The sequence below is a fragment of the Trachemys scripta genome, chromosome 1 (assembly GCF_013100865.1).
Source record: "Trachemys scripta elegans isolate TJP31775 chromosome 1, CAS_Tse_1.0, whole genome shotgun sequence".
NCBI lineage: Eukaryota > Metazoa > Chordata > Testudines > Emydidae > Trachemys > Trachemys scripta.
Window position 1 is genome coordinate 252,823,440 of NC_048298.1, and position 25,650 is coordinate 252,849,089.

Genomic DNA, 25,650 nt, shown 5'->3' on the forward strand with positions numbered 1-25,650 from the left:
TTTTCATTTGATTCATTCTGCGTAATGCTAATTTCTTGTTATGTACACCTCTACCTCGATATAACGCTGTCCTCGGGAGCCAAAAAATCTTACCGCGTTATAGGTGAAACCACGTTAGATTGAACTTGCTTTGATTCACCGGAGTGCGCAGCCCCCCCCCCCCCCAGAGCACTGCTTTACTACGTTATATCTGAATTCATGTTATATCAGGTCACGTTATATCGAGGTAGTGGTGTATATGGAAGGGATACAGTATAAGATTTTTAAATATATGAAAAATGCACTCAATTAGCATAAATTTGAGTTTGTTATTAATGGATAAGCCTGTGGCCAGCCTTAAAGTATTACTACACAGGGCCAGATTCTTCATTCTCTCCGACCAGCTTTACCCTGATGTAATGACACTCAAGCCACTGGATACCTGGGGTTGAAAACAGTTGTAACAGAATGGAGAAGTAGACTCAATTTTAATTTTAAACAGTGGCCCAAATTTCCAAAAGCATCCATCATTTCTGAGTGTCCAACTTGAGACACCTCTGACCTGATTGTAGTGAGCGAGTTTATTTCCCATAATATTAACCCCTCTTGCCCTGTTTTCTCTTGGTGTTTTCAAAGCCTTTATTTTTTTGTCTCTAGTGCACACAGTTGTCTCTGTTCTCCCTGATAGTCTGTTTTCCTTGAACTTTAACCTCTATTCTCCCTGCACTCCCCTCTTCTTTTCCACGTGGGAGAATCTTTCTTCTTTTATTTTCATCCGTGATTATTGCTTTCAATTCTGCCCCATCACCTGGTCTTGTCTTCTATTTATATATTGATTTTCACTTAAATGTATGCATGGAATATCCTGTCTGTATATTCCACTTGTCCAAAAACCTAAATACATCCCATATGAATCACTTTTCCAGCTTAGTATTTATCTGTCCTTGAGTATGGTAGAGGGAATATATTAAACAATATTGTCTTTGGGAAACTCCTCTTGAGCCTGCTGGCTTCTTGTTTCTCAACATACCTTCAGGAGGATTTCAGATGCAGGAATTCTATGGTTCCCCCTGTGAATCCTGATCACTGATACTTTGCCTGCCTCTGCCAAGAATTCTGTATCCTCCCCAACCTTGCTAAAAATGGTATTTAATCCGGTGTGTTTAATTTACACTATTTTTTATACTGGTGTTTTCCTGACTGTGAGGATGAAAGGCCCCCTTCATCCAGCCCTAGCAAAATATCAGCACTGTTCTTTTTGTTTTTTTCCTGCTAAAAATGTCATCACAAGTATTTGTTTTATTGTTCAAGGTCCTGTGAGAGACCATGCCTTTCAGTTTGAAACTGATGTAGTACTGGCAGAACTCAAGTGGGGAAGAAGAGTGGAATGGAAAGCAATGAAGGAAGGTGAGGAAAAGACCGAAGAAGGCAGGGAAACTAAAAAGAGAGGGAAACAGATTGAGGGGGGAAAAAAAAGAAAAGAAAAAAAAAAAAAGAAAATGTAGGTGCCTGTTGTGCAGTGCATGAGGATGGAGGAATGGATAGTCTTCATGGAAGCAAGGTCAGAGAGGGGAGGAAATGAGTCAATGAATTGTGGGGAAGGGAAACTGCAAAGAGAAGGGCAGTGGGACACAGATAAGTCATTTTAATTTAAACTTTTAAAACTGCACATTTAAAACTACTGTAACATTAGAGAGATGAAATACCTACAGAATTAATCTCTAACAAATAGAAATGACATTTAATACATTACACACACACACACATATATATATATATAGATAGATAGATAGATAAAAAAATGTATATATATTTTAAACATTCACAGCTAAATGCTATCCAAGTACCCTTCTCAGCTCCCAGGAAGCCTGGTCCTTCTCTCTCAAAAAGCTAGAGAGGGAATGTCCTTTCTTCAGGCCCACTGCCCTCTTATAAGGGCCAGCTAAGCCCTGCTTAAGCTAGCTACAGCTGTGGCTGCTTTCTCCATCAGACTACCTTTTCCCAGGTGCAACCATGTCCAGGGCTGCTTTAACCCCTTCAGGGTCAGAGTGGGTGACCACCCCGCTACAAGTACCTAATATTTAACAGATACCTAAATATCTCAAGTTATTGTTGATGTACATGTAACTTTGCTAAGTTATAAAAAATGTGTAAATATAATATGCAGATAGCTAGGTATGTACTGCATATATGTTCAACAGAGGAAAAATTGGGCATAGATCAAGGGCTTGTATAATCATCTTAAAAGTGATGGCATTTCAGGACACATTGTTCTAAAAATGGGCAAAATTATACAGAGAAAATTAGAGCTGGCAGAAAGGTAGGTCTTGATCCTGCAAAGTCTTACTCATCTGGAAGTACTTCGGTGAGTTTGAATTTGCATGAAGATAAGATGCATCCGTGTTCAGAATGTCTCCTCCCATCTGGGTAACAAATGTTCAGGTGTGATTCTTCCATCTTGATCCCTCCTGAGATTTTAGCAATCAGGTCACCCAATGACAGTTTATAGTGTAAGAGCAAATCCTGGGGTGGAAAGGAGTTGGTAGGAGACAATACTATATCCCTTCTTAAAATTGCAAAGTAGTTCAATATTTCTGTGAAGAGGATAGAAGAAACAGGGAGGCCTTCTCCATTCCCCACTTAAATACAGTAGAACCTCAGAGTTACGAACACCAGAGTTACAAACTGACTGATCAACCACTCTCATCATTTTTGGGAGTATGCACTCAGGCAGCAGAGACAAAAAAAAAGAAAAAGAAGAAGAAGAAAAAAAAAAGAAAATAATGTTCAGTACAGGACTGCATTAAATGAAAACTACTAAAAAAATAAAGAAGTTAAATAAAAAGATTTGACAAGGCAAGGAAACTGTTTCTGTGATTGTTTCATTTAAATTGAGAGGTTAAAAGCAGCATTTCATTTCTGCATAGTAAAGTTTCAAAGCTGTATTAAGTCAATGTTCAGTTGTAAACTTTTGAAAGAACAACCACAACGTTTTGTTCAGAGTTACAAACATTTCAGAGTTACGAACATTTCAGAGTTACGAATAGCCTCCTTTCCTGAGGTGTTTGTAATTCTGGTGTTCTACTGTATTTACAATTCAAGCCCTCGATACTCTACAGTCATTATCAACAGGATACAGTCCTTTGCTCTAGCTGTTATGAGTGGTTTTGTTATTTTTTTGTTAATTTTGCAACTGTATGGTAAGTGTCTGTGTCTGCTTCATTTTTCTTTGCCTCCAAGGCTCCAAACTGATGCTTCATTGAAGATGCCACAACCTGCCAGTGAATAAACATTTAAAAATCCAGAAAGTTGTTTCACTTCTAATATGTTTAAAGGATTTTGATTTAAAAAACAATGGACAAACAAAAAAGCCCTGTATCCCCAACTACCCCAGGCACAATCTGAGGTCAGCAGTTTGGCAAAGCACATGAGACAGACAAGACAAAGAGAAGTAAATCCAAGAATGTGCCTCCTTCACAGAGTTCCAAAGCCCCTAAGGATTCCCCCCCAGCCTCTTTTCACCCTTGAAGTCATGTGCTAAACATGAGGATTTAGGCAGTGCTAATCCTCCTAATGAGAGCTTCTCCCACCCTCTATATAAATCTTGGCAAGCACCAAAGAGCAAAGGACATTCATGGCAGTTAGAGTCAAGGATTAAACAAAAAGCCAAATGCCAACTTCATAAGCAGTGAGGGAAATTAGCTCAGTCTGCTGAGAATCTGGGAAAAAGTGCGGTCCTCCTCTTGTCCAGAGGCTGTTCATGAAACACCCTCACTCCTGTCATTGATTGCTGGAAGCCAAACCCGGCACAGAGCATGGTCCCTGCAGCAATGACCTCCCAGCTGCAGTGGGTGAGATGGCTCTGCTCTGCTTTCCTGGGCTACCTGAGCTGCTGCTGCGCTCCGCAGGCTGAGGCGCAGTTCCCCCGCGTCTGCATGACAGTAGAGGCGCTGCTGGCCAAGCGCTGCTGCCCAGCCTTGGGGCAAGAGCCAGGCAATGTGTGTGGCTCCCAGCAGGGCAGGGGATCATGCAGGGAGGTGCAGGTGGACACCAGGCCATGGAGCGGCCCGTACACCCTCCGCAACGTGGATGACCGGGAACGATGGCCCCTGAAGTTCTTCAATCAGAGCTGCCAGTGCACAGGTGAGAAGAGGAGGAAAGGGATGGACTAACTGTGCTCCAGAGAAGAGCAAATCCCTGATTGTAGAAAAGGGATCAGGAAGGGTGATCCCTCCCAGCTGTACTACAAATATGGCCAAGCCATACTCTACCGGTGAGAGAGGAACATGAACTGGCCTAGACACCAAACAGGTTTAGAGCATAGTTTTCTCTCACGCTTAAATTTTGTTTTTTCCCTCTGTACTCACAGGTCAGGAACTCCCCGCCCAGCGCCCCCCATTATTGTTACATGGTTTGGCCATGAGGCTGTTCCATCCCACCTCTACCCATATTTAAATCTGTTTTGTTAGGTAGGATAGACAGGGTTTGTGACTGTAGAAATGTGTATGGATGAAGCCAGGGCTTTGGAGCAGAGCCCGGAGCTGGAGCGTGGAGCAGCTCCGGAGCAGTGGAGCTGCAGGTTTTTGCCTGGAGCTGGAGCAGAGCCCGAGCATAGCTCCAAAGCCCTGGATGAAGCTGTACACCTATATCAGCACATGTTGAGTTGGGATTAATTACTACCAGAGTAATATTTTGCACTGTCTGCCCTGAAAATTTTATGGATGTCAGGGATCCCAACCGGTAAACTTAGTCCTGCTTTGCAGTGCTGACAGGACCTAATGTTAAGAATTGTGCTAAAGCCAACAGGACTTAGTAGTGCTTTAATAATAGTGCTAAAATTTGGACACATGCCGAGATTTAGTACAATGCTTACAAGATAACTGAGTCCCATCAGCATTGCAAAATAGAACAGTGGTTTTAACTTTGTGGAGAGAAAACTGCTTTGTAGCAGCCGCCAATGCAGTTGAATTTGCAGTGCAGACAGAACCTTAGATAAGGAGTCCCATTGACTTCAAGTCCTGAGTACACTATGTGAACATCAAACCCTCAATATCCTATAGCACACTGACTTCAACGGGACGATTCACCTGACTAAGGAGTGCAGAATTAAGCCTTAATCCTGCAAACACATATACATGTGCCTAACTAACTGTATGTGCATGCATAAGCTTTTAGAAGACTGGGGCATTTGATCGTGAACTCTTGTCTTTTTTCTATGCTATTATATAGAACTAGGTATAAAAGATAATGTTAACAGAACACTATTCAGGTTGAAAAGTCAGACACTCGAAAGTTAGGAAAATGCCAGAATTAAGTCTGCCTGTGCAAACTTAATTTGCCCCCCTCCCTTGTGCGTATGCTTTATGATACAGTCTTTAATTACATGATCACATACTAATTTTTCCACAGGACCCCTGCATCATTCAGTGCACAGGATAGACAGTGCTCACTGAATGAGCAGCTAGTCAATATGTTGGTATATCCTTGTTGTTCAATGTGTGGTCCTAGACCTTATTTACTATACATTATTCGAACCCTTCACTGAAGACAGAATTATTACTTTCCTCATGGGCATGTCTATGGTACTCATCACTGTAGTATCTGAGTGCTTCATAAACATTAATTAAGGTTTCTCCCTAACACCCCTGAGGTGTGGGGGTGGTATTATCCCTATTTTACAGATTGGGAACTGAGGCCCAGATCCCAAAAGGTACTTAGGCACCTATGTCTGACTTTTAGGCTTTGCCGTGATCCACCAAACCCCTGCTAAGTTGCTGCCTAACCTCACTTGTGGACTAAATTTCTACTGTTGAAGTTCCTTAGTTGCCTAAGTTTATGCCGCTGAGCACATGCACTGCTGCCTCACTTGTATGTGGATGCCTATTTCCCACCTAAGCTCCAGTGAAGTCCACAAACTGGGGAAAGATAAGCAGAGGAGAGCCTATCTCACCTATGGGGCTCAATGTGGTAGATATGCTCAGAGGCTGCCTACTGGACCAGGTTCCATTCAAAATCCAGCCAGTGGAGAGGGTGCCCCCTCCCTGTAACTTTTAGCTCACTGGTTAGACTGCTTGCCCAGAATGTGGGAGACCCAGGTTTAATTCCCCCTGTGACTGATGAGGAGAAAAGCTTTGAAGAGGGGTAACCACTTCTCAGGAGAGTACTTTAACCACGGAACTATGGGAGATTCTGATGTTTGGGTCTCTCATCTCCTGGTGAAGTTGTTCCACTGTAGAAAAATGATTAACAAGTTATTGGAGCAGGGAGATTGGCTCCAGGTCTCCCTCCTCTTAGGTGAGTACCCTAACCACCAGGCTACAGAGTCATTCTTTCTCTGGCTCCTTTGTTGAGCCAGGCCAGAGAGATTAAGGTTAAAAGTATCCACTATGTTTGGGTGCCCAGTTTGAGATAATTGGGACCTGATTATTCGGAGTATTTGCATTATGTAGCACTTTATATTTCCAAAGCATAGCTCCCACTGACTTCAGTTGGAGCTGTCTGTGCTCAGTGCTCCTGAGGTCTCACACCCCAGGGTCTCATCTCAGGCATCCAGAAAATGGAATACACAGTTAGTGACCACCTGTGAACTGTCTGGTTTCAGACTTGCCCAGCATTATCCAGGAACTCTGTGACAGAGGCAGAGATAGACTCCAGTTCTCCAGCACAGCATTCAACTGCCTTAACCATGAGCCTGTCCTTTCTCTCTTTTTTTTTTTTTTTTGATTCGCTGCCTTATTCCCTGCACACCTTCCACCTGCTGCAACAAATGGTCCAACAAACAACAGCTTCCTTAACTACACAGCCCTGCTCCTTCCCCAGAGCCGGTCCATCCTGCACACTGAATCAGGCAGGAGTACTATGGAAAAAATAGTCTGTGATCATGTTTATAAAGTCTGTATCATAATACCCATGCACAGGCAACCTTAACTCTGGCGTTTCCTAACTTTGGAGAGTTTGACTTTGCAACCTTAATAATGTTCTTTTAATGTAGATTTTGGCTAGACTGATAATATTAATCCAAGTATCGGAGGGTAACCATGTTAGTCTGTATCCACAAAAACAACAAGGAGTCCGGTGGCACCTTAAAGACTAACAGATTTATTTGGGCATAAGCTTTCGTGGGTAAAAAATCTAATTTCTTCAGATGCATATTAATCCAGCATTTCATATTTTCCGAACACTTTACAAATAATAAAATAATAATAATAAACTACATTACTATCTCTCTTTTTATTTTGGAAGATCCCCAGAAGTTTAGCAAACTAAATTCAGGTGTCACAGATAGCCATTTGGATCGTTATTCAGGCAAGCACTTGGGCATGTGTTTGAGTTTAAGCAAGTGCTTAATACTTTTCTGTACAGGTAGGCTTTCCTGGATAAGGCCCTGGTGCACAGCATGCTTAATTATATTCAATGTGGGGGGTGCACATGGGCAAATGTGAGAGATGGTGTGTGTGTGTGTGTGAGAGAGAGAGAGAGAGAGAAAGAGAGAGAGAGAGAGAGAGAGAGAGAGAATTCTGGCCAAGAATAGCTTTACCAATCTGACTCTTATTGCAAATACCATGGGATTTTAAATGTGCTTTCAGAACAGAGAGGATCTTGTTTTCTAAGATCTCATCCAAATTACCGCTATATAATGATTTATCTGCTGTGGTTAGGAGCTTTGTCTTATATAAGCAATTATATCCCCCTGAAAAAAAAGTCCCGATTGTTCACACTTGCTATTTGGTCACCCTAGTTGTGGTAGAATATCTAAGTTGATTGAAACCTTTAATTCTAAAGAATTTAAGTATTCGAAACCTGATGCTTTAAAGTTTAAGGAATCAAGTCCCCAATCCTACTCATATGCTTAACATTACTCATACGAGAAGCCCCATTGAAGTCAAATCCAGTTGATGTTGGACTACATATGGAAGTAGGGTTACGAGATAGCAGCTGTGAAAAAACGGGACAGGGAGCGGGGGGTAATCGGTTCCTATATAAGAAAAGGTCTCCAAAAACGGGACTGTCCCTTTAAAAATGGGACATGTGGTCACCCTATATGGAAGTAAAGTTAAGCATATGAGTAAGTGTTTACAGGTTTGCGTCCTAAGCTAGCTGACTTATTGTTTAATCCTTTGTTCTTTCTTTGGAGCAGTCATTTTCCTCACATCTTTACATCCAGCTTTTCTCTTTGCCTTCATTAGCGCACGATTTTTCCTCTCTTTTATCTTAGGTTCCTTTATACTCCTCCTCTTTACAGTTTCTATTCTATAAATACAGCAGTGATCAAACACAAAACCAGGAACAACATTTGCTACTCAAGAGATGACTTTAAGAGAAGTCATCTGGACTCTATTTAGATTCAACCAGATTGATGCTGAATGCAGCAGCTCTTCCAGTGGAATGTTAAAAGATCTGTGCTGACTCAGGAGTCGGATTGGTTTTAATAGTTTCCGCACAGTGATTGTTGGTTGCTGTGTGCATGCTTTTCTTTCATTCTGCAAATTGGTCCAGTTGCTGAGTGTCCAAGTTTGAACATTTTTGGTGGGCAACATTTTGTGTTGTCTTCATCAAGTCTCTTAGGTAGCTAGGGTGTAACTCCATTTGCTGTGTAGATGATTGTATTGGGCTAGAATATGCCCGTTAGGCACAGCACATCATTAGTGGCAATTTGTAAGCAACACTGATGAAGGATTCTCTAAGAGGCAGTGGCCAAGATTTTCAATATCCATACAAAGGTCTTGTCTTTAATACACGCTAGAGTGGTGTACATTTAGAGCTCTCTAAAGTATTGTGCTCTAACTGCTCTGTGTAGACCCTGCTGCTGACACAGTAGAAGACTCCTAGTGTGCAGTAATGTAGTACTGTTTCAAACGGAACTGCAGCAATATGCACTAGATCCCTTTTAGAGTGCATCTGCAAGATCTCCGCTGGGCAATTAGAGTGCAGCACTTTAGACCACTGTACAGTTTACACCCCTCTGGTGTGCTTTTCTTCACAGTATAGACAAGCCCTTATGTATCCAGATAAATTGCTTGATTTTACTAATTGCTGAGTACCCAATGGCTCCCACTGTGGTCACTTTTGGCAATTTGGCCACATCTTTTAATTGCCTATTGGGGAGTTGAACTCTTTTGAAAGTATAACAGTTTTGAGTGCTGGGCACTTTTGAGAAACACGAGTCATTGGTTTTGAGGGGCCCAGGATAAGTAATCTACTAGTTTTCATATATGCATCAGAAGAAGTGGGCTGTAGTCCACGAAAGCTTATGCTCTAATAAATTTGTTAGTCTCTAAGGTGCCACAAGTACTCCTGTTCTTCTTTTTGTAGTTTTCTGAAGTTTGACTGAATTTTTTTGTTGAATCATGCACTTTACTTAAACGTATTTTTCTTTACTCATTTTAGTTCTAAGCAGATATAATGCTTTAGTTCTACTTTGGTTAATGTGATACTAAACTGTGATCAGTGAAACCCAATGCCTTTCCCCCTTCTTTCCAAAGAGAGTTGTGGTCAAAGAACCTATTGAAAAGCTGCTTTCACAACCTTGCTTTCTGTAAAGGATTGACTTAATATGCTGGTAGATGCAAAAATATCAACTCTTTAAAATGGATGTCAAGTACATTTTGGCATAAGTCTAACTGAAAGATAACATACAAACATTAGTTATTTTCAGATGTAAACTTTGCATCTGTTGCATGCTTTTTCCAGTTCATTTAAGTGCACCTACTGTACCTATCGTTCGACTCAGTTTTTGCAAATTCTTATAATGGAAAGGAGTGATTGCAATTCTTGAGACAGTTCCTCCATACCAGAGTGGGGAAAGAAGCTCATTCTTATTTGAATAAGCTGTGTGTTTTGAATTAGACAAAGCACTTTGCAAGCATGATTTATGAATGGATGCATTAATATGTGGCCCCTGTAAATGGCAATTGACACTAATTATACTTACACTTCAGTTCAAACGAGAAGGGTTTTGTATTTGGGCTAGATTCTGATCTCAGCTACATAAGTGTAAAGCTGAAGTAATTGACAGCAGAATCTGGTATATGATTGTTTACCCACTACAAGGGATTATTGTTAAGCGATCACAGCAGTTTCTGGCACAGATCGTGACAGTGGTTGGATAAGGAAGTACTTCAGAATCACTGAAAAGCTATAAGGAGTTATCAGCATTCATTGCTCTTGCCTCTTTTTCAGTTTTCTAAGTTAAATTTCTGTATTTTGAATGTGTGCTGAACTTCTACCCCCGAGTACAATACGGTAAAGTTCAATCCCGGTCTGAAATTAATCACATTATTTTACCATTACAGTTTCCAAAGAAAAGCGGATGGGCTAGTTCATTTGGTGGAAAGAATAATGTTGACATTAACCTGTGGAAGTACAATTGATAATCAGGCTGAGAAAACAGAGCAAGATTTAAATCCCATTATTTAAGTAATTCTAAAAGTATCTAATAAAGCTTAGTAACTGACAGGATTGCCCAGTGGCAATCCTAAAAGCCCTTATGAAGTGGTTGTAGAATAAATTTGCACGTTGTTGTTATAACGTTATTTGGCTCTAGATTATGTGGCAGTGCTAAAATTGAGCCATATGGGATTACTGTGCTTCCCTATACCATGTATTCCAGAGATCTTCATAATACTGTAAAAACCTGAGTAGACAGCACAAAAAGTACTTGTCAACAGAGGGATGCCTGCCTGTTTTAGAAATAAGGCAATGGGGTGAGAAAAGACCTTTACACATAGTACAATACAATTTTTCATACTTTTACATAGTATCACTGCACCATTGAATGATACCTCAGTGTGCCACCAGCAGCAGCCCTGTGGTTTGTTATTTTAAAAATACTTTTAAAGAGCAGGAGTCTTTGTCAGACATCCTGTCTTTGGGCTTGGTCCTGTACGATGCTGCGTACTCTGGGCCCAGTCTAGTAAAGCACTTTATTATCTGCTTAACCTAAGCAGGTGAGTAGTCACATTAAGTTCAATGAGACTATGGGCATATTTAAATGCTTTGCTGGATCAGGGCCAGAGTTCTTAGTACCTTGCAGGATCAAGCCCTTTATCTGGCACTTTATCTTGATAACCAGCCTTCTATGAATCTTGGCCCTGCTGTGTTTCTGGGAAATGAGCCATCATTTTAGTTAAGCAATTGACAAAGCTGCCAATATTCTCAGCTGTTGAACCTTGCCAGAATAGAAATCTCTAGGGAAAAGACAGACTAACCAACTCAATTCCTTTGCATTTCAGTCTCAGTTTCTTTTGTGTATTGATTAATATAGACACATTTTCCTAAACCCAAACTCTTTCTTAATATAGGAAACTTTGCTGGCTATAACTGTGGTGACTGCAAGTTTGGCTGGACTGGCCCCAGCTGTGATGAAAGGAAGCCACTTCTTGTCCGGAAAAATGTCCATGCGTTGACTGCAGCGGAGAAAGAACAGTTCTTAGATGCTTTAGACCGTGCAAAGAATACCACTCACCCAGACTATGTGATTGCTACACAGCACTGGCTGAGTCTCCTTGGGCCCAATGGAACTGAACCACAAGTTACAAACTGCAGTATTTATAACTGCTTTGTGTGGCTTCATTACTACTCAGTCAGGGACACCCTATTAGGTTGGTACTTTTCTTTACTAAGGCATTTAGAATGTAAAGAAGGTGGTAAAAATGTAATCATTGAACAAAGGTAAGTAAGTTGAAAAGTGATCAAGTCATGGTGAAAGGAAGGATGGTCCAGTGGTTAGGGTGCTAGGGCTTATCTACACTGGCAAGTTTTGTCGCCAAAAACTGGCTTTTGGTGACTAAACAGCGATAGCGTACACGCTGCAAGGTCACTTTTTTCGGAGAAAAAACCAATCTCCTAGTTTTGGTGACAAAAAGCTTCCACCCTTACGAGAGACTTTTGTCTTTTTCCCTCCCTTTATTGTTGACAAACAGCCAGGTTTTTTTTCCAATTTTATTGGCCTCCAGAAAGTATCCTACAATTCCCATGCTGCCGCTCTGGTCAGCGGTTTGAACTCCGCTGCCCTGCAGCCAACCTGCCCCTCCCTCTTGCAAGCCCCAGGAATTTTAAATCTCATTTCCTGCTTGCTGGCTTCCCAGAGGAGCTTCCCAGGTGGCTTCCCAGGTGAGCATGGCTGGCTATCGCACCAAACACGCTCCTGCTTGGACCATTGCTGAGTTGTTGGAGCTGATCAGTATATGGGGAGAGGAGTCTGTTCAGTCGCAGCTGCGAGTGACCCGTAGGGATTGGGACACATATGGGCAAATTTCTCAAGGCTTGTGCGAAAAGGGCTATGATAGGGACACACAGCAGTGCAGGGCGAAGATAAAGGAGCTGAGGCAGGCGTACTATAAGACATGGGAGGCGAACCATCGCTCTGATGGTGCACTTAAGACCTGCCGCTTCTATAAGGAGCTGAATGCTATCCTCGGTGGTCACCCCACCTCCATTGCCAATTGCCCCGTGGATACTTCACATGCAGTTGAAAAAGGGGGTAACCCAGAGGCTGAAATTGTGGATGAAGAAGACAAGCTAGAAGAGGATGTGGTGCTCCCAGCAGGGTCACCCGGTGGGGCAGGCAGCCAGGAACTTTTCTCCACTCCAGAAGTGCTCAATGGGGAGCAGGAAGCAGATGAGACTCCAGGTAAGTTGCTGTGGCTTGTGTAGAGAATAGAAAAGTGGAAGGCAGGTAGTGTTTTCTTTGAGCTGGACATTGCCCTGTGTAGCTAATCTGCAAGGCCAAGCAGGGTGTCGATGGACATCAAGACCTGCAGGGAATCCTCCAGAGAGAGGCTCTGGAAAGTTTCAAAGAGTTACTTGTTAATCCTCTGCCACAGATTCCAAGGGTTGCAGCCTTGTTAGTTTCCCCCATTGTAGGAAACTGTACTGTGCCATTTAGCAATCACTGGAGCTGGGACCAAAGCGGCACATAGCTGAGCTGCATATAGCCCAGGGTGGAAGCCGCAACCATTCAGCAGCTGAGCCCTGGTTTCTCTGGTCACCTGCAGCAGCAAGATGTCAGACAGCAGGTTGGCCACCTATGAAAAAGTGTGGAATAATTTTAGAATGAATTCCCTGCAAAGCTGCCCTGCAAGCCATGACCTTTTTGTCCATATTGACAACCGCCTTCCCCCCCTCCCGAAACTCACCATTATTGGGGTGTTCGCGGAGCTGTGTGCCTCCTTAGAATCTCAGAGAGAAAGTGATTTCTGCTAGCAAAATGCCCTTTTTATTAAAATGTTTCAATCGTTTGCTGGAATGTAACAATCCCTCTTCTGTTTAGCACAGACCGTGAAGAACACATCACACACCCCCGCGGATTGGCTACGGCAGATAAGAAAAAAACCTGGGCACAGCAAAGAAGACATGTTCCGCGAGGTGCTGCAGACCAGGGGGCAGAGAGTGCTGGGAAGCTGAAAGGCAGGACAGAAAAGAGAATGCTGCTTTTGCTAGGCAAGCAACAGAGCGGATGGTAAAAGTTATGGAGGATCAGACAGAGATGCTCAAGTCTCTGATACAGCTGCAGACTGAGCAGATCCGAGTTCGAGCGCCACTGCAGCAGATGCACAATTCCTTGTCAATCCCACCCCCCTCTATGCCCACACATTCCTTTTCACTTCACAGCACTCCTGAGTTTCCCTATCACTCCACCCCCTCTCACAGATTGCACAGTGATAGCTGGAGCTACACACTGTTGTGAGGTTTTCCCCTTTTTAACAACAAATAAAGCCTAAGGTGTTTAATGGTACAGCATTTTTATTCTGTGTTCTACAAAGCGTATAGCAATCAATTCACTCTCGGGAACAGGCTTCTAAAGCATTGTGTTGCATGGATCTTGGGCCCCAAAATTGTACATGGATGTACCAGGGAAGCAACTCCAAAGCAGACGTGTTACTTTCCCTCATTGTCAAATGGTTCCTCAAAGCCTCTCTGGTGTTAATAGCAGCCCTCTGGGCTCCTCTGACAGCCCTAGCATCTGGCTGTTCAAACTGTGCAGCCAAGCGCTCTGCCTCAGTGCTCCACACCTGAGCAAACATTTCACCCTTAGAGTCACACAGATTATGCAAAGTGCAGCACATGGCTATGACCATGGGAATATTATCATTGGTAAGGTCTAGCCTGCCATTTAAACACCTCCAGTGAGCTTTCAAATGGCCAAAGGCCCATTCAACTACCACACGGCACCTGCTCAGCCTGTTGTTAAAACGTTCCATGCTGCTGTCCAGATGCCCTGTGTAAGGTTTCATGAGCCAGGACTGTAAGGGGTAAGCCGGGTCTCCCAGGATTACTATGGGCATTTCCACATCCCACACTTGAACTTGTGACCTGGAAAGAAAGTCCCTGCCTGCAGCTTTCTGTACAGGCTACTGTTCCTGAAGATGCGTGCGTCATGCACCTTTCCAGACCTGCCTGCATTGTTGTCCGTGAAACACCCCCGGTGATCCACAAGTGCCTGCAACACCATGGAGAAGTATCCCTTCCTCTTGATGTATTCAGAGGCAAGGTGGTCTGGAGCTAAAATTGGAATGTGTGTGCCATCAATCGCCCCATCACAGTTAGGGAAACCCATCTCTGCAAAGCATCCACTATTTCATGCACATTTCCCAGAGTCACGATCCTATGTAGCAGGATGCGATTTATTGCCCTGCACACTTGGAGTAATACAGCCCCAACAGTGGACATTCCTACTCCAAGTTGATTTGCAACTGACCAGTAGCAGTCTGGATTCGCCAGCTTCTACACAGTGATTGCAACATGCTTCTCTACCGAAAGGGCAGCTCTCAATCTGGTGTCCTGGTGCCGCAGGTCAGGGCCAGCTCAGCACATAGCTCCATGAAGGTTGCTTTACGCATCCTAAAGTTCTGAACCCATGGGTCGTCATCCCACACCTGCATGACAATGCAATCCCACCAATTGGTGCTTGTTTCCCTAGCCCAAAAGCGACGGTCTACCATATGCAGCTGCTCTGTGAATGCACAAAGCACTGATAAGTTGCTGCCGTCCTTATCACACTCGGGTGCCTGTGATTCATCCTCTGCTAACTTTGCGAGTAACTCTGAGAGTAACTGTGCTGCCATGAGTGATGTCCTCATGACAGCTAACTGCGCATAGAAGAGAAATGCGGGATCCATTCTCTCTCACTGCAGATGCTGGCACGCACTACAAAAGAATGACAGTTGGAAAACAGCGCAAAAGGAAGCCAGAGACCTTTGGAGGGGTGGGACACAAAGTGGTGCATGATGATACATTTTGCACATCCCAGAATGTGCCGCACTCCGTTTCTGCATTCCCACAACACCTAGCAATGGATGGTGTCACCAGGCTGTTGACAAAGGTGCCCCAAATGCGGACACAATCTATCGACACAGGGAGCAAATGCAGACCCGCTTTGGTGACTTTGTTTTTGTCAATTTTTCCTTGGTGACATTAGTTTCATCGAAAAAACTTGCCAGTGTAGACAAGCCCTTGATATCTGGATTCAAGTCCTTACTCTGCCATAGATTTCCTCTGTGGCCTTGTGTAAGTCACTTAGTTCCAGATCCTCATAGGTATTTAGGCATCTAACTCCCATTGGCTTAATTAATTTAATTTCAGTGGGAGTTAGGCACCTAAACATTTTGGAGTCTCTAGGCCCGTGGTGGGCAACCTGCAGTCCATGGGCTGCAGGTGGCATATCAGGGTAATCCTCTGGTGGGTTGCCAGACAGTTTGTTTACATTTGCATGGCCGCGCACAGCTCCCAGTAGCTGCGGTTCACCGTTCCCAGCCAATGGGAGCTGCGGGAAGCAGCACTATGTTACTATTGAATAACATAGTGATACCATGTTGTACATACACGACAATAACTATGATTTATGGCACAATGAAGATTAATGAAGGGATTCCTTTCAAATTATAGCTGGTCAAACATGGGGAAAATGTGCAAAATGTTGTCTAACTGCCCCCCTTTTTTGGAATGTGAAATTTTGGTGAACATTTTAATCAATTTCAAAATTTAAAAAAATTCTCACCAACCCTTTTAAAATGTTTATATTTCTGATGGATACCATTCTAGCATGAACTCCATTTAATAAAGCTTTAAACTCATAAAGCCAGTTATGTAAAATACTCTTTGTCTATTTAACATTAATTGGATGCTGTAGTTCTTACTGTGCCTTCCTTTTTGTAGGACCTGGCCGCCCATTCACCGCTATAGATTTCTCCCACCAAGGACCTGCCTTTGTTACTTGGCATAGGTACCATTTGCTGCTGCTGGAAAGAGATCTCCAGGTTAGCAACACGTTCTATCTTGGCACATTCAAAGATGCTTACATGACTCTTACTATTGTGATTTTCCCATATTACTTTGAATCTCTATTATGCCAACACAGAGTTCCCTGGCATAACTGAATGTCTGGGCTACATTCCTTAGACAATGACATTTCAGGAATGGTCATTCACTAACCCTGTTTTAAAAGTGAATTTAGCGCTCAGGAAGTGCTGATTGGTTTGAAGACTCCAGTCTTCTATCCCCTGTCCCTCACCCCCTTTAAAAAAAAAACAGGTATTACAAAAGCAGGTGCAATATAATATTTTTACATAGCCAGCATGCCTCAGAGTTCATCAGAAGGTGGTTCAGCCTCTACATTTATTCAGGGTATTTCTGTCATCATGCTGGGCCACTCTGTGCCCTTGGTCTGTTTGCTGACTCCCAAGAATGTCAGAATCACCACTTTTTGGGCCATCAGCACTTTCAGTAGGAATCAGAACTAGGAACCACTTAACATACGAGGCCATCAGATGGTACAGTGTTTAGTTAAGGTACCGATTTGAATCAGTGACCTTAGGAAGTTGAAACAGTATTCTGAGAAAACTGCAGCGTGGTTTCAAATATTAAAATATAGATGAGCCAGGTATCAGTAACCTCTCTCTCTTTCTCTTTTTAAAGAATGATTTCTTGCTAATAAGTTTCTTTTCATTATAGAGACTGATTGGCAATGAATCCTTTGCATTGCCCTATTGGAATTTTGCCACAGGTAGAAATGAGTGCGATGTGTGCACAGATCAGCTTTTTGGAGCATCAAGACCAGAAGATCCAAGCCTAATAAGTCAGAATTCAAGGTTCTCACGCTGGGCAATAGTGTGCAATAGGTAATAGAATGTGTAGGGGAAACCAGCATTCTAACTAACACTTGTTTTCATTAGCCACTAACAGCATGAACTGCTCTTTCAATTTGCATGAACTGCAAGAAAAAGAACCTAGATTTCCTTGTAAAAATTGTGAAACTTAGTGGATGGGCTAGAGGTGGGGGTCAATCAAGATTTCCTCAGATATAGTCTGCATTTTTATACTGTTTATTTTTTTTTAATTTGATACAGGACTTTACTTAAAGACAGTAATTTTAAGACTGACTGAGGTATTAGAAATGTTTGCCATACTAGAGACTCATTATTTAGAGGAGCAATACTAGTATGTTAGCTCACTTTGCCAACCAAAAGCTCTTGAAAATTCTGTCAATAGGAATTTTCCTGTGTGTTTAATAGTGAGCTCATATTAGACTGAAAAATCTGTGCCTCTTCAGTCTGAAAATACCAGACATGAGATTCTAGCCCTATTGCAATCAGTGGGAATTTTTGCATTAACTTTAATGAAGCCAGGATGTCACCTCAGATTTAGAAATAGTTTTTAAAAAATGAGATTGAACTGGTTTCTTGCAAAATAAGGCTCTGATCTTGCAACTGACTTTAGTTAGGCATTTCCCATTTGGAGTCAATGGGGCTTTGTGTGAGTGCAGGGATTCGACTGTGGATTCACATGCAGGATTGGGACTTTAAGATGGACAAGTGGACATTAACACAGGAAAATATAATACTCCTGTAGCACTTTTCAACCAAGCTTGGAGCGGCATAAAGGTCCTGGGAGCTGCTCAGCACAGGGGCGACAGATTCTTCCTAAAAGTGGGGCTGCCATGAGGCCCCACTCTGTCTGTGGCCCTACCCCATCCCCCGTCTTCGCTCCATGAAGCCCTGCCCCATGGCCAAGTTGGAAGCCGGAGCTGGACTGGGGAGCCCGGGCCCCTCCACCTGCCCACAGCTGCCCACATGGCTCTTACCTGACTCTGACTTCTGGCCTGGCCAGGAGGCGGGGCCTTGGAGGCTGAAGAATTGCCTGGACACCTATGAGGAGCTATGTACCCTCCATCTGCCCTAGGCAGGAGCCCGGGGGGGGGAGGGGGGAGAAGAGACATGGGCCGGGGACTGATCTCAGGCCCCCCACCCCAGGCAGGTGGACAATCCACAGCTCTCCACAGCTGTCTGGGCTCCCTGGACCACTCTTATCCAGGCCAGGCTTCAGCTTCCGGCCTGGCCGGGAGCGGAGCTTTGCGGGGAAGAGGAGGGGCAGGGGGCCAGGCCCATGGCAAAAAGTGGAAGGGCTAGAAATCAGGCCACTTATATGAGTACCTAAATATCTACTCCGAAGCCTAACTTTAGGCACTGATTTTTTGAAAATCTTGTCTTTTTCATATAGCTGCTGCCCTCATCTTGTCAGTAACATGAAGAATGGGATGGGTTTTTTCCCTGAATACTGAAATTTCTAAACTCTTCCTTCACCAGTGTTACAGGAGAGCAATTTTTACTTTTTTATTTCAGTAGACTGTGCATATGCATTTTAATTTAAAATTAAATAGAATCTTCTGGATTCTTTGCAACTGTCATATGAGACTTGTGCTTCACTTCACATCTCCCATGGGGCACGGGTCACTTGCAGATTTAAACTAGTGTAAATGGTGAATTCTCTGTAACTTGAAGTTTTTAAATCAGGATTTTAGGACTTTAGTAACTCAACCAGAGGTTAGGGGTCTATTGCAGGTTCTGTGGCCTGCAATGTGGAGGAGGTCAGACTAGATGATCACAATGGTTCCTTCTGACCCTTAAGTCTATGAGTCTCTTCACCACTTCTATCCCTGGCGTTACAGGACTCCTCACACTAATTGATATACAAACAGCACCTGATGCTAGCGGATAACAGCATGCCTGATAAAATAGAATGCAATGTGGTTCATATTCCATCTCTCTCCAAGTAAAAAGGGTGAAGTCTGGAACACTGAATAACTGTTTACCCGTCAGCTAGTTCCTGCATTTCCACAGCCCACCACCATCCTTACTGCATTGCTCTGGGCCAAGGGCGCAAAGTGAGACCGTATCTACTTTAAGGAAATTTGCGCCAGTGTAAAGATGTAGTTACATCGGTGCAACCCCCGATGTTTACGTGCTGCACCCGTGCAAAGCAGGGCTTATATCAGTGCATTACCAGCATCAGCATAACCCTTGCTTTGCACAGTGCAGTGCTTCTGCATTAGGGGTTTACACTAGTGTAACTACGGTCTATATCAGGGGTCGGCAACGTTTGGCATGCAGCTCACCAGAGTAAGCACCCTGGCGGGCCGGGCCACTTTATTTACCTGCTGACGCGGCAGGTTTGACCGATCGCGACCTCCACTGGCCGCGGTTTGCCATCCCGGGCCAATGGGGGCGGCGGGAAGCCGCGGCCAGCACATCCCTCACCTGCGCCGCTTCTCGCCGCCCCCATCGGCCCGGGACGGCGAACCCCGGTGAGCGAGGGCGCGATCGGCCGAACCTGCCGCATCAGCAGGTAAATAAACTGGCCCGTCCCGTCAGGGTGCTTTCCCTGGTGAGCCACGTGCCAAACGTTGCCAACCCCTGGTCTATGTAATCAGGCTGCTGTGATATTTCAGCCCAAATGATTATGGTAAATTTGCAGATGTAGCTAAGCCACTGAAAATCAAGCCATAATGGAACCCCTACTGTAACTGCCGTATAGCAGGTGGAAGACAGAGCCTCCTCAGGGCAAGTCTGTGAAGTCTGCAAGAGGGAAGAGCTTTGTAAGCTCACCTACTGGAACTTAAAAACTCTGGATTTTCCTTTTAACTTCTTGGGAAGAAAACAAGGAAATCAAAATACAAAAACGTATGTACACTTAATGGAAAAGCTATACATTTAAACCTCAAATGACACGAAATGAGAAAGCTAAGGTTGAACATGTGACCATAAGATGGCCCTGTGTATAATATGGTCTTTAATTACATGATCACACGTGTCAAAGAATACAATATCATAGATTATCCTCTAAATCTTTACCACATCCATGTGGCAGCTGGTAATATAGTTTTCATTTTTGATGTACATAGACAATACGTTTGTCATATATTAGCGAAAGACCCAATCCTGCATCTGACTTCATGTGGACAGACACCTGCCTCTGCCTGGAGTCCACTGCAGTTTTAGATTAAGTGTTTGGGGCTTTGTGAAGGTGCAGGTATCCACACACGTGGAATCCCGTTGCCTTTGAAATGAATGGAAGTTTTGCCATTGACTTCAATGGGAGCAGAATAGTCTCATATCTAATGGCCTGTTGATGGGGCCACCAGTTGGGGTACAGTGTGGGAGAAACAAGCACAAATACTGTCCCAAGCTTGAGCTGAACAGTGAACAAAGAAAGAAGTGGTGCATAATTAAAGACTCTGGCTTGTACTACAATAAGTCTCTCCATCCCTGCCAAATAGCAGGTGAGGAAGTGTAGAAGGGGCTGCTATGACATGGGCCAGGAGTAATTGTTTTTGGTTGGGCAGCTATGCTACATGTCAGCTAAGGAAGCATACTTGACAGTAAATTAGTGGAACCATTGACATTTAATTAGCCACATTATCCTGTTGAAAGATGTGGCACCCACTTGCTAACATCCATATCAATCTCCTTCATGAGATTTTTAAAGGCGGAAATGTGAAAGTTGGAGCCAGTTCAAAGATGATTCATTTACAAGCAGATTTACGATTCCAGCTCAGATTACCAGTATGACCATTTTCTTTTCTGGTACAAAACTTCTCAAACCATCTGAGGTTCTGATCCTGCAAACACTTGCATGTGTGTTTAACATCAGGGACATGAGCCATCCCAGTGGTTGTGGTGGGGGACTGAGTGTATAGTGTCTATTGACTCTGTCAGAGTGAACCCCCTCACCCTCTAACATCCTATTCTAATTGTTCCACTCAACTTTGATTTTAATCTAAGCTTGGATGATTACAACCGTCTGGTTACACTGTGTAATGGGACTAATGAAGGGATTCTACGGAGGAACCCACAAGGGAAGTCTGGCGAGCAGCTGCCAACCATGGAAGATATCCAGAACTGCCTTTCACTTCAAGAGTTTGATAATCCTCCTTTTTTCCGGAATTCTAATTTCAGCTTCAGGTTTGTGCCCCAACTCCTATAACTTGTGCAGCCCAAAGATAGCCTTTTATACATACATTTGGAGGTAGTGCTGGTCAATAGATGGTTACTTAACTCTTGTCTTATCGCACACACAGGAATTCCCTGGAAGGGTTTGGTAAACCAGATGGAACTTTTGTCTCCCCAGTGGTGAGCCTGCATAACTTGGTTCACTCTTTCCTGAATGGAACCAGCGCTTCCCCTCATGCTGCAGCCAATGATCCAATTTTTGTGGTATGTCATTTTCCTAATGTTATTGCAACTGAATATGCCTCTGTTGTGTTAATTTAGATGGAATATATGCCTCTGTTGTGTTAATTTAGATGGAATATATGGGCCAATGGTGTTCACATAACCCAGTCAGTGTCCAACATTAAACAGCTTAAACAAGGCCTGGGGTTTGGCATACAGAGATCCCATGGCAAATAAACCATTAAAAATCCTTCCAACCTTTTATTAAAGATATAGAAAAGAAGGAAAACAGTGATAGCCTTTGCAATGTTAAGTATTAAGTAAACCTCTAATTTTAACAATGCCCCTTGTTCCTTTGCATTGTTAACTGGAGAGAGTTTTCAGAAGGAAAAACCCCCATGTGTGAGTGCCTGTTAGATGGTGTCAAAGATGGTAATATTGGTCTTTTTGGGGAAAAGAGAAGTTAGTTGAGATGGGCTGGAGATGTTGTGTTGCTGCTGTCTGATCCAGTTTCATCCCAGATGGTGTTTGGGATTCAGCTGGAGCCGTAGAGGTGGCAGTGTCATCTGGATCCCCCCTCCAGAGATGTCATCTCTGGCCCGGACATCTCTGAGGATCAGGAGGATGAAGGCTAAATGCCCCAGGAGATGGTGGGGGTGGCAGCCATGATGATGAAGCTTTGCTCCAATAGCCAATTTTTCTCCCTAAAGTCTATTTCTTTAAGGACCTATAAAGAGAATGGTGGGTCATCCCCTCATTACTATGTCCACCAATTAGGCCTAGTTTATGACACATCAATGTTGGTTCATTGATTTTTAGTCCCACATTTTATATGTTTACCAAGCATGATCTTAACACCGCCCTTGAAATAAATCAGTAGGTCATTTTGTTTTGACTAATCCAGTCTTTCTGTCACACTTTTGCATCTTGTCCCATCAACATTTATTGTTACAGGTTATGGTGACATCTTATGAACTTATACTCACTTTTTACAGCTGAACTCACAATTAGGGTAAATTTGAAGGCCCAATTGTCACAACACCTCTAAGGCAGTTTTCTCACCAAGAATTTGGAGGATAGAAGTAGTGAAGTTCCTAGATTAAAAATGACTACTTCAAATACAAAATAAAAGTTTTTCCTCTTGTATTTTATATTGCCACATCTACTAGTAATTAAATAAAGTGGGACAAATTGTCAAGACAGTTAGTGCAATCCAAAGTCATAGAATATTAGGGTTGAAAGAGACCTCAAGAGGTCATCTAGTCCAATCCCCTGCTCAAAGCAGGACCAACACCAACTAAATCATCCCAGCCAGGGCTTTGTTAAGCTGGGCCTTAAAAACCTCTAAGAATGGAGATTCCACCACCTCCCTAGGTAACCCATTCCAGTGCTTCACCACCCTCCTAGTGAAATAGTGTTTCCTAATATCCAACCTAGACCTCCCCTACTGCAACTTGAGACCATTGCTTCTTGTTCTGTCATCTGCCACCACTGAGAACAGCCAAACTCCATCCTCTTTGGAACCCTCCTTCAGGTATTTGAAGGCTGCTATCAAATCCCCCCCCCCACTCTTCTCTTCTGCAGCCTAAATAACCCAGTTCCCTCAGCTTCGCCTCATAAGTCATGTGCCCCAGCCCCCTAATCATTTTTGTTGCCCTCCGCTGGACTCTCTCCAATTTTTCCACATCCCTTTTGTAGTTGGGGCACCAAAACTGGACACAATACTCCAGGTGTGGCCTCATCAGTGCCGAATAGAGGGGAATAGTCACTTCCCTTGATCTGCTGGCAATGCTCCTACTAATGCAGTCCAATATGCTGTTAGCCTTCTTGGCAACAAGGGCACACTGCTGACTCATATCCAGCTTCTCATCCACTGTAATCCCCAGGTCCTTTTCTGCAGAACTGCTAAGTCATCTTTTAGGGAAGAACAGCAGCCCTTCAAAGTGGAAGAGTTGCTGGTCTGACACAGCTTGAATTTTAATTTTACATTTAGCTCATCTTATTCTTGTCAATATCTCAGCAGAAGGAGATTTTGAGAGTAGGACTGTATATTTTAGAATACGAAGCCCAGATCCTCAGCAGTAGTTACACACCTAACTTTCACTGAAATCAGACTTAATCTGGGTTTGTGTCAGTAGTTTATTTGTTTATTTAAAAGTCAGCTCACTGGGATAGGCTGAGGAGCTACATCTCATTTTTGGAGTGTTCTGGGGGATAAAAATCATATAATTTTACTGGTACTTCAGTAGAACACAGAACTTTAAAAATGAATCAGACAACAATGAGAAATGTAATTTCAGTAGCTGAGCCTGTTATACATTTCTGTCTCCACACGGCTTCTTGCCAAATTCACTGAGAAGCTTTTTAATATTACGTGTTTCTAGAGCTAGCTGCCTTTGGTAGATGAAGCCATAATTATTGTGTGTAGGTATTAGCCTAAATGACCCTGTAGTAGCTCTCCGATTTATTTCCCTCAGAGTTTTTATATCCCTCAGTGACGTTCACATCTTACTCCTAAGCCTCTTTTTGAAAACACATTTAGATTTTTAATGAACGAGGGTCAGCAGTGAGCTGTGATTGCTAGTTCAGATACCGGCTGAAATGAGATGCCTGCTGGGTAGCTGTGTTTTAAAATAAAAGAAACACAATTTTAAAAAATTGAAACAGGAAAAATCTTTATTTCATGATATTATTATTTTATACAGTGGCTTACTTTTCATCAGGTGGTTTGCGGATCAAAGTTTTCTAGTGTGGCTATTGAAGACAATAATTACACCAGTAATGAATGTGGCCCCCTGTCTTGGTACTGGATAGTTGTCTGAAATGGACTTAGCTACAACTTTTTCTAGCAGGTGCTTTGTAGTACGAACAGCACTATTCTGGAAAACTCTGGACCAAATTCAGGGGTGCCGTGGCATGGTATAAATGGTCTGTTATCAGGTGGATGGAAAGGAGTTTAATTTGGTGTAGTATGCTGTACACAGTAAGGGGGGTGGAAGAGAATGGTGTATAGACAAGAGTTAGACCCTGATCCTGCAATCTCAGGGGGACCTCAGAGGAGCTTCATGTGAGTGAAGGGACCTGCCCTCTCCAATCCAATTGCGAGATCAGAATCTTAAGTTCATGAGGAGAGGCAAAATGGAGGGGGGGCCTCCATCCTATTTTATATGGTATATGACTTATATAGTGATGAGGGATATTTGTATGTAACCCTTCTGCCCATCTAAGTTGGCAGCAACAAGGGCCGGGTTCTGTATCTAGGGGTTCCGTTTCAATAACGCAATGCAAAACCGGCTCGAGCCCCCACCCAGTGACTTGGGACAATTACATACCACCCCCTGGGTGCCTCTAAGAGGCAATACTTCCCCTCTCGCAAGCACGGAGTCTGAGTGTAACAGAAAATGTTTAATAACATGAGGTAAACGACATCAGCATTAAATTGGAAAAACACCACAAACAGGATTCATAACACAAACCATGAGCAAAAAAACCCCCACCCCAGCAAGTTGGGCTGTGTCCTTTCCCTTGGGTTCTTGAAACCAGCAACCCAAGGATCACCAAAGTCCCAAAAGTGCAACCCCCCCCCCCCCGAAGTCTCGGCCCCGGGTCAGCGCAGCCCCAGAGTTCGGGGGGGGGGGCAAACAGGGTGTTAAGGGGCACCTTACGTGATCCGAGGCCAACGGGGTTCCGCCGCAGCCTTCACCACGAGCTGCTCCACTCCACCAGCTGTCCCGTGAGCTGCTCCCGCCGTCCCACGAACTGCTCTGGCAGCTGCTCCACTCTGCTCACCGACCTGTGAGCCACTCAGCTCTGCTCCACTTCAGCCATCCCTTGGGCCGCTCCCACAAGGCTCCGCTCTGCTAGTTGCTCCTCCAGCCGCTCTGCTCCCCGACCTGTGAGTTGCTCAGCTCCACTCCAACCGTCCCGCAAGGCTCCACTCTGCTAGCTGCTCCACCAGCCGCTTAGCAATATAGCTTAAGGCTCCTTCACTAGTTAACACAGCCTCAGTGATCTCAGCTCTTTTGTGATTTCAGCTCTTAGTAGGGGAGCCCCAGTGCTAGTGCACCATTGGCCCAAAGTGAATTCAGCTCAGCAGTCTGTAACTAGACTTCTAATGGAATCAAAGTTAGCTCTGACATTCAATAGTGGAGAGAGGAGGTAGTGCAATTGGTGTTTCAACCCCTCAGAGAGGGGCCCATACCATCAGGTACAAATACCTGCCCCC

The 25,650-nt window shown here is 43.7% G+C and overlaps 1 protein-coding gene across 1 annotated transcript in view; it reads left to right on the forward strand.

The window, feature by feature from the left end:
* Positions 1–3,809: 3,809 nt before the first annotated feature.
* DCT (dopachrome tautomerase) overlaps positions 3,810–25,650 on the forward strand; it is a 29,094-nt gene continuing 7,253 nt past the window's right edge. The window contains exons 1-6 of the mRNA XM_034759338.1: positions 3,810–4,122; positions 11,280–11,579; positions 16,135–16,235; positions 16,930–17,096; positions 21,036–21,215; positions 21,332–21,467. Of these exons, the coding sequence (XP_034615229.1) occupies positions 3,810–4,122; positions 11,280–11,579; positions 16,135–16,235; positions 16,930–17,096; positions 21,036–21,215; positions 21,332–21,467 (1,197 nt within the window). The remainder of the gene's footprint in view (positions 4,123–11,279; positions 11,580–16,134; positions 16,236–16,929; positions 17,097–21,035; positions 21,216–21,331; positions 21,468–25,650) is intronic.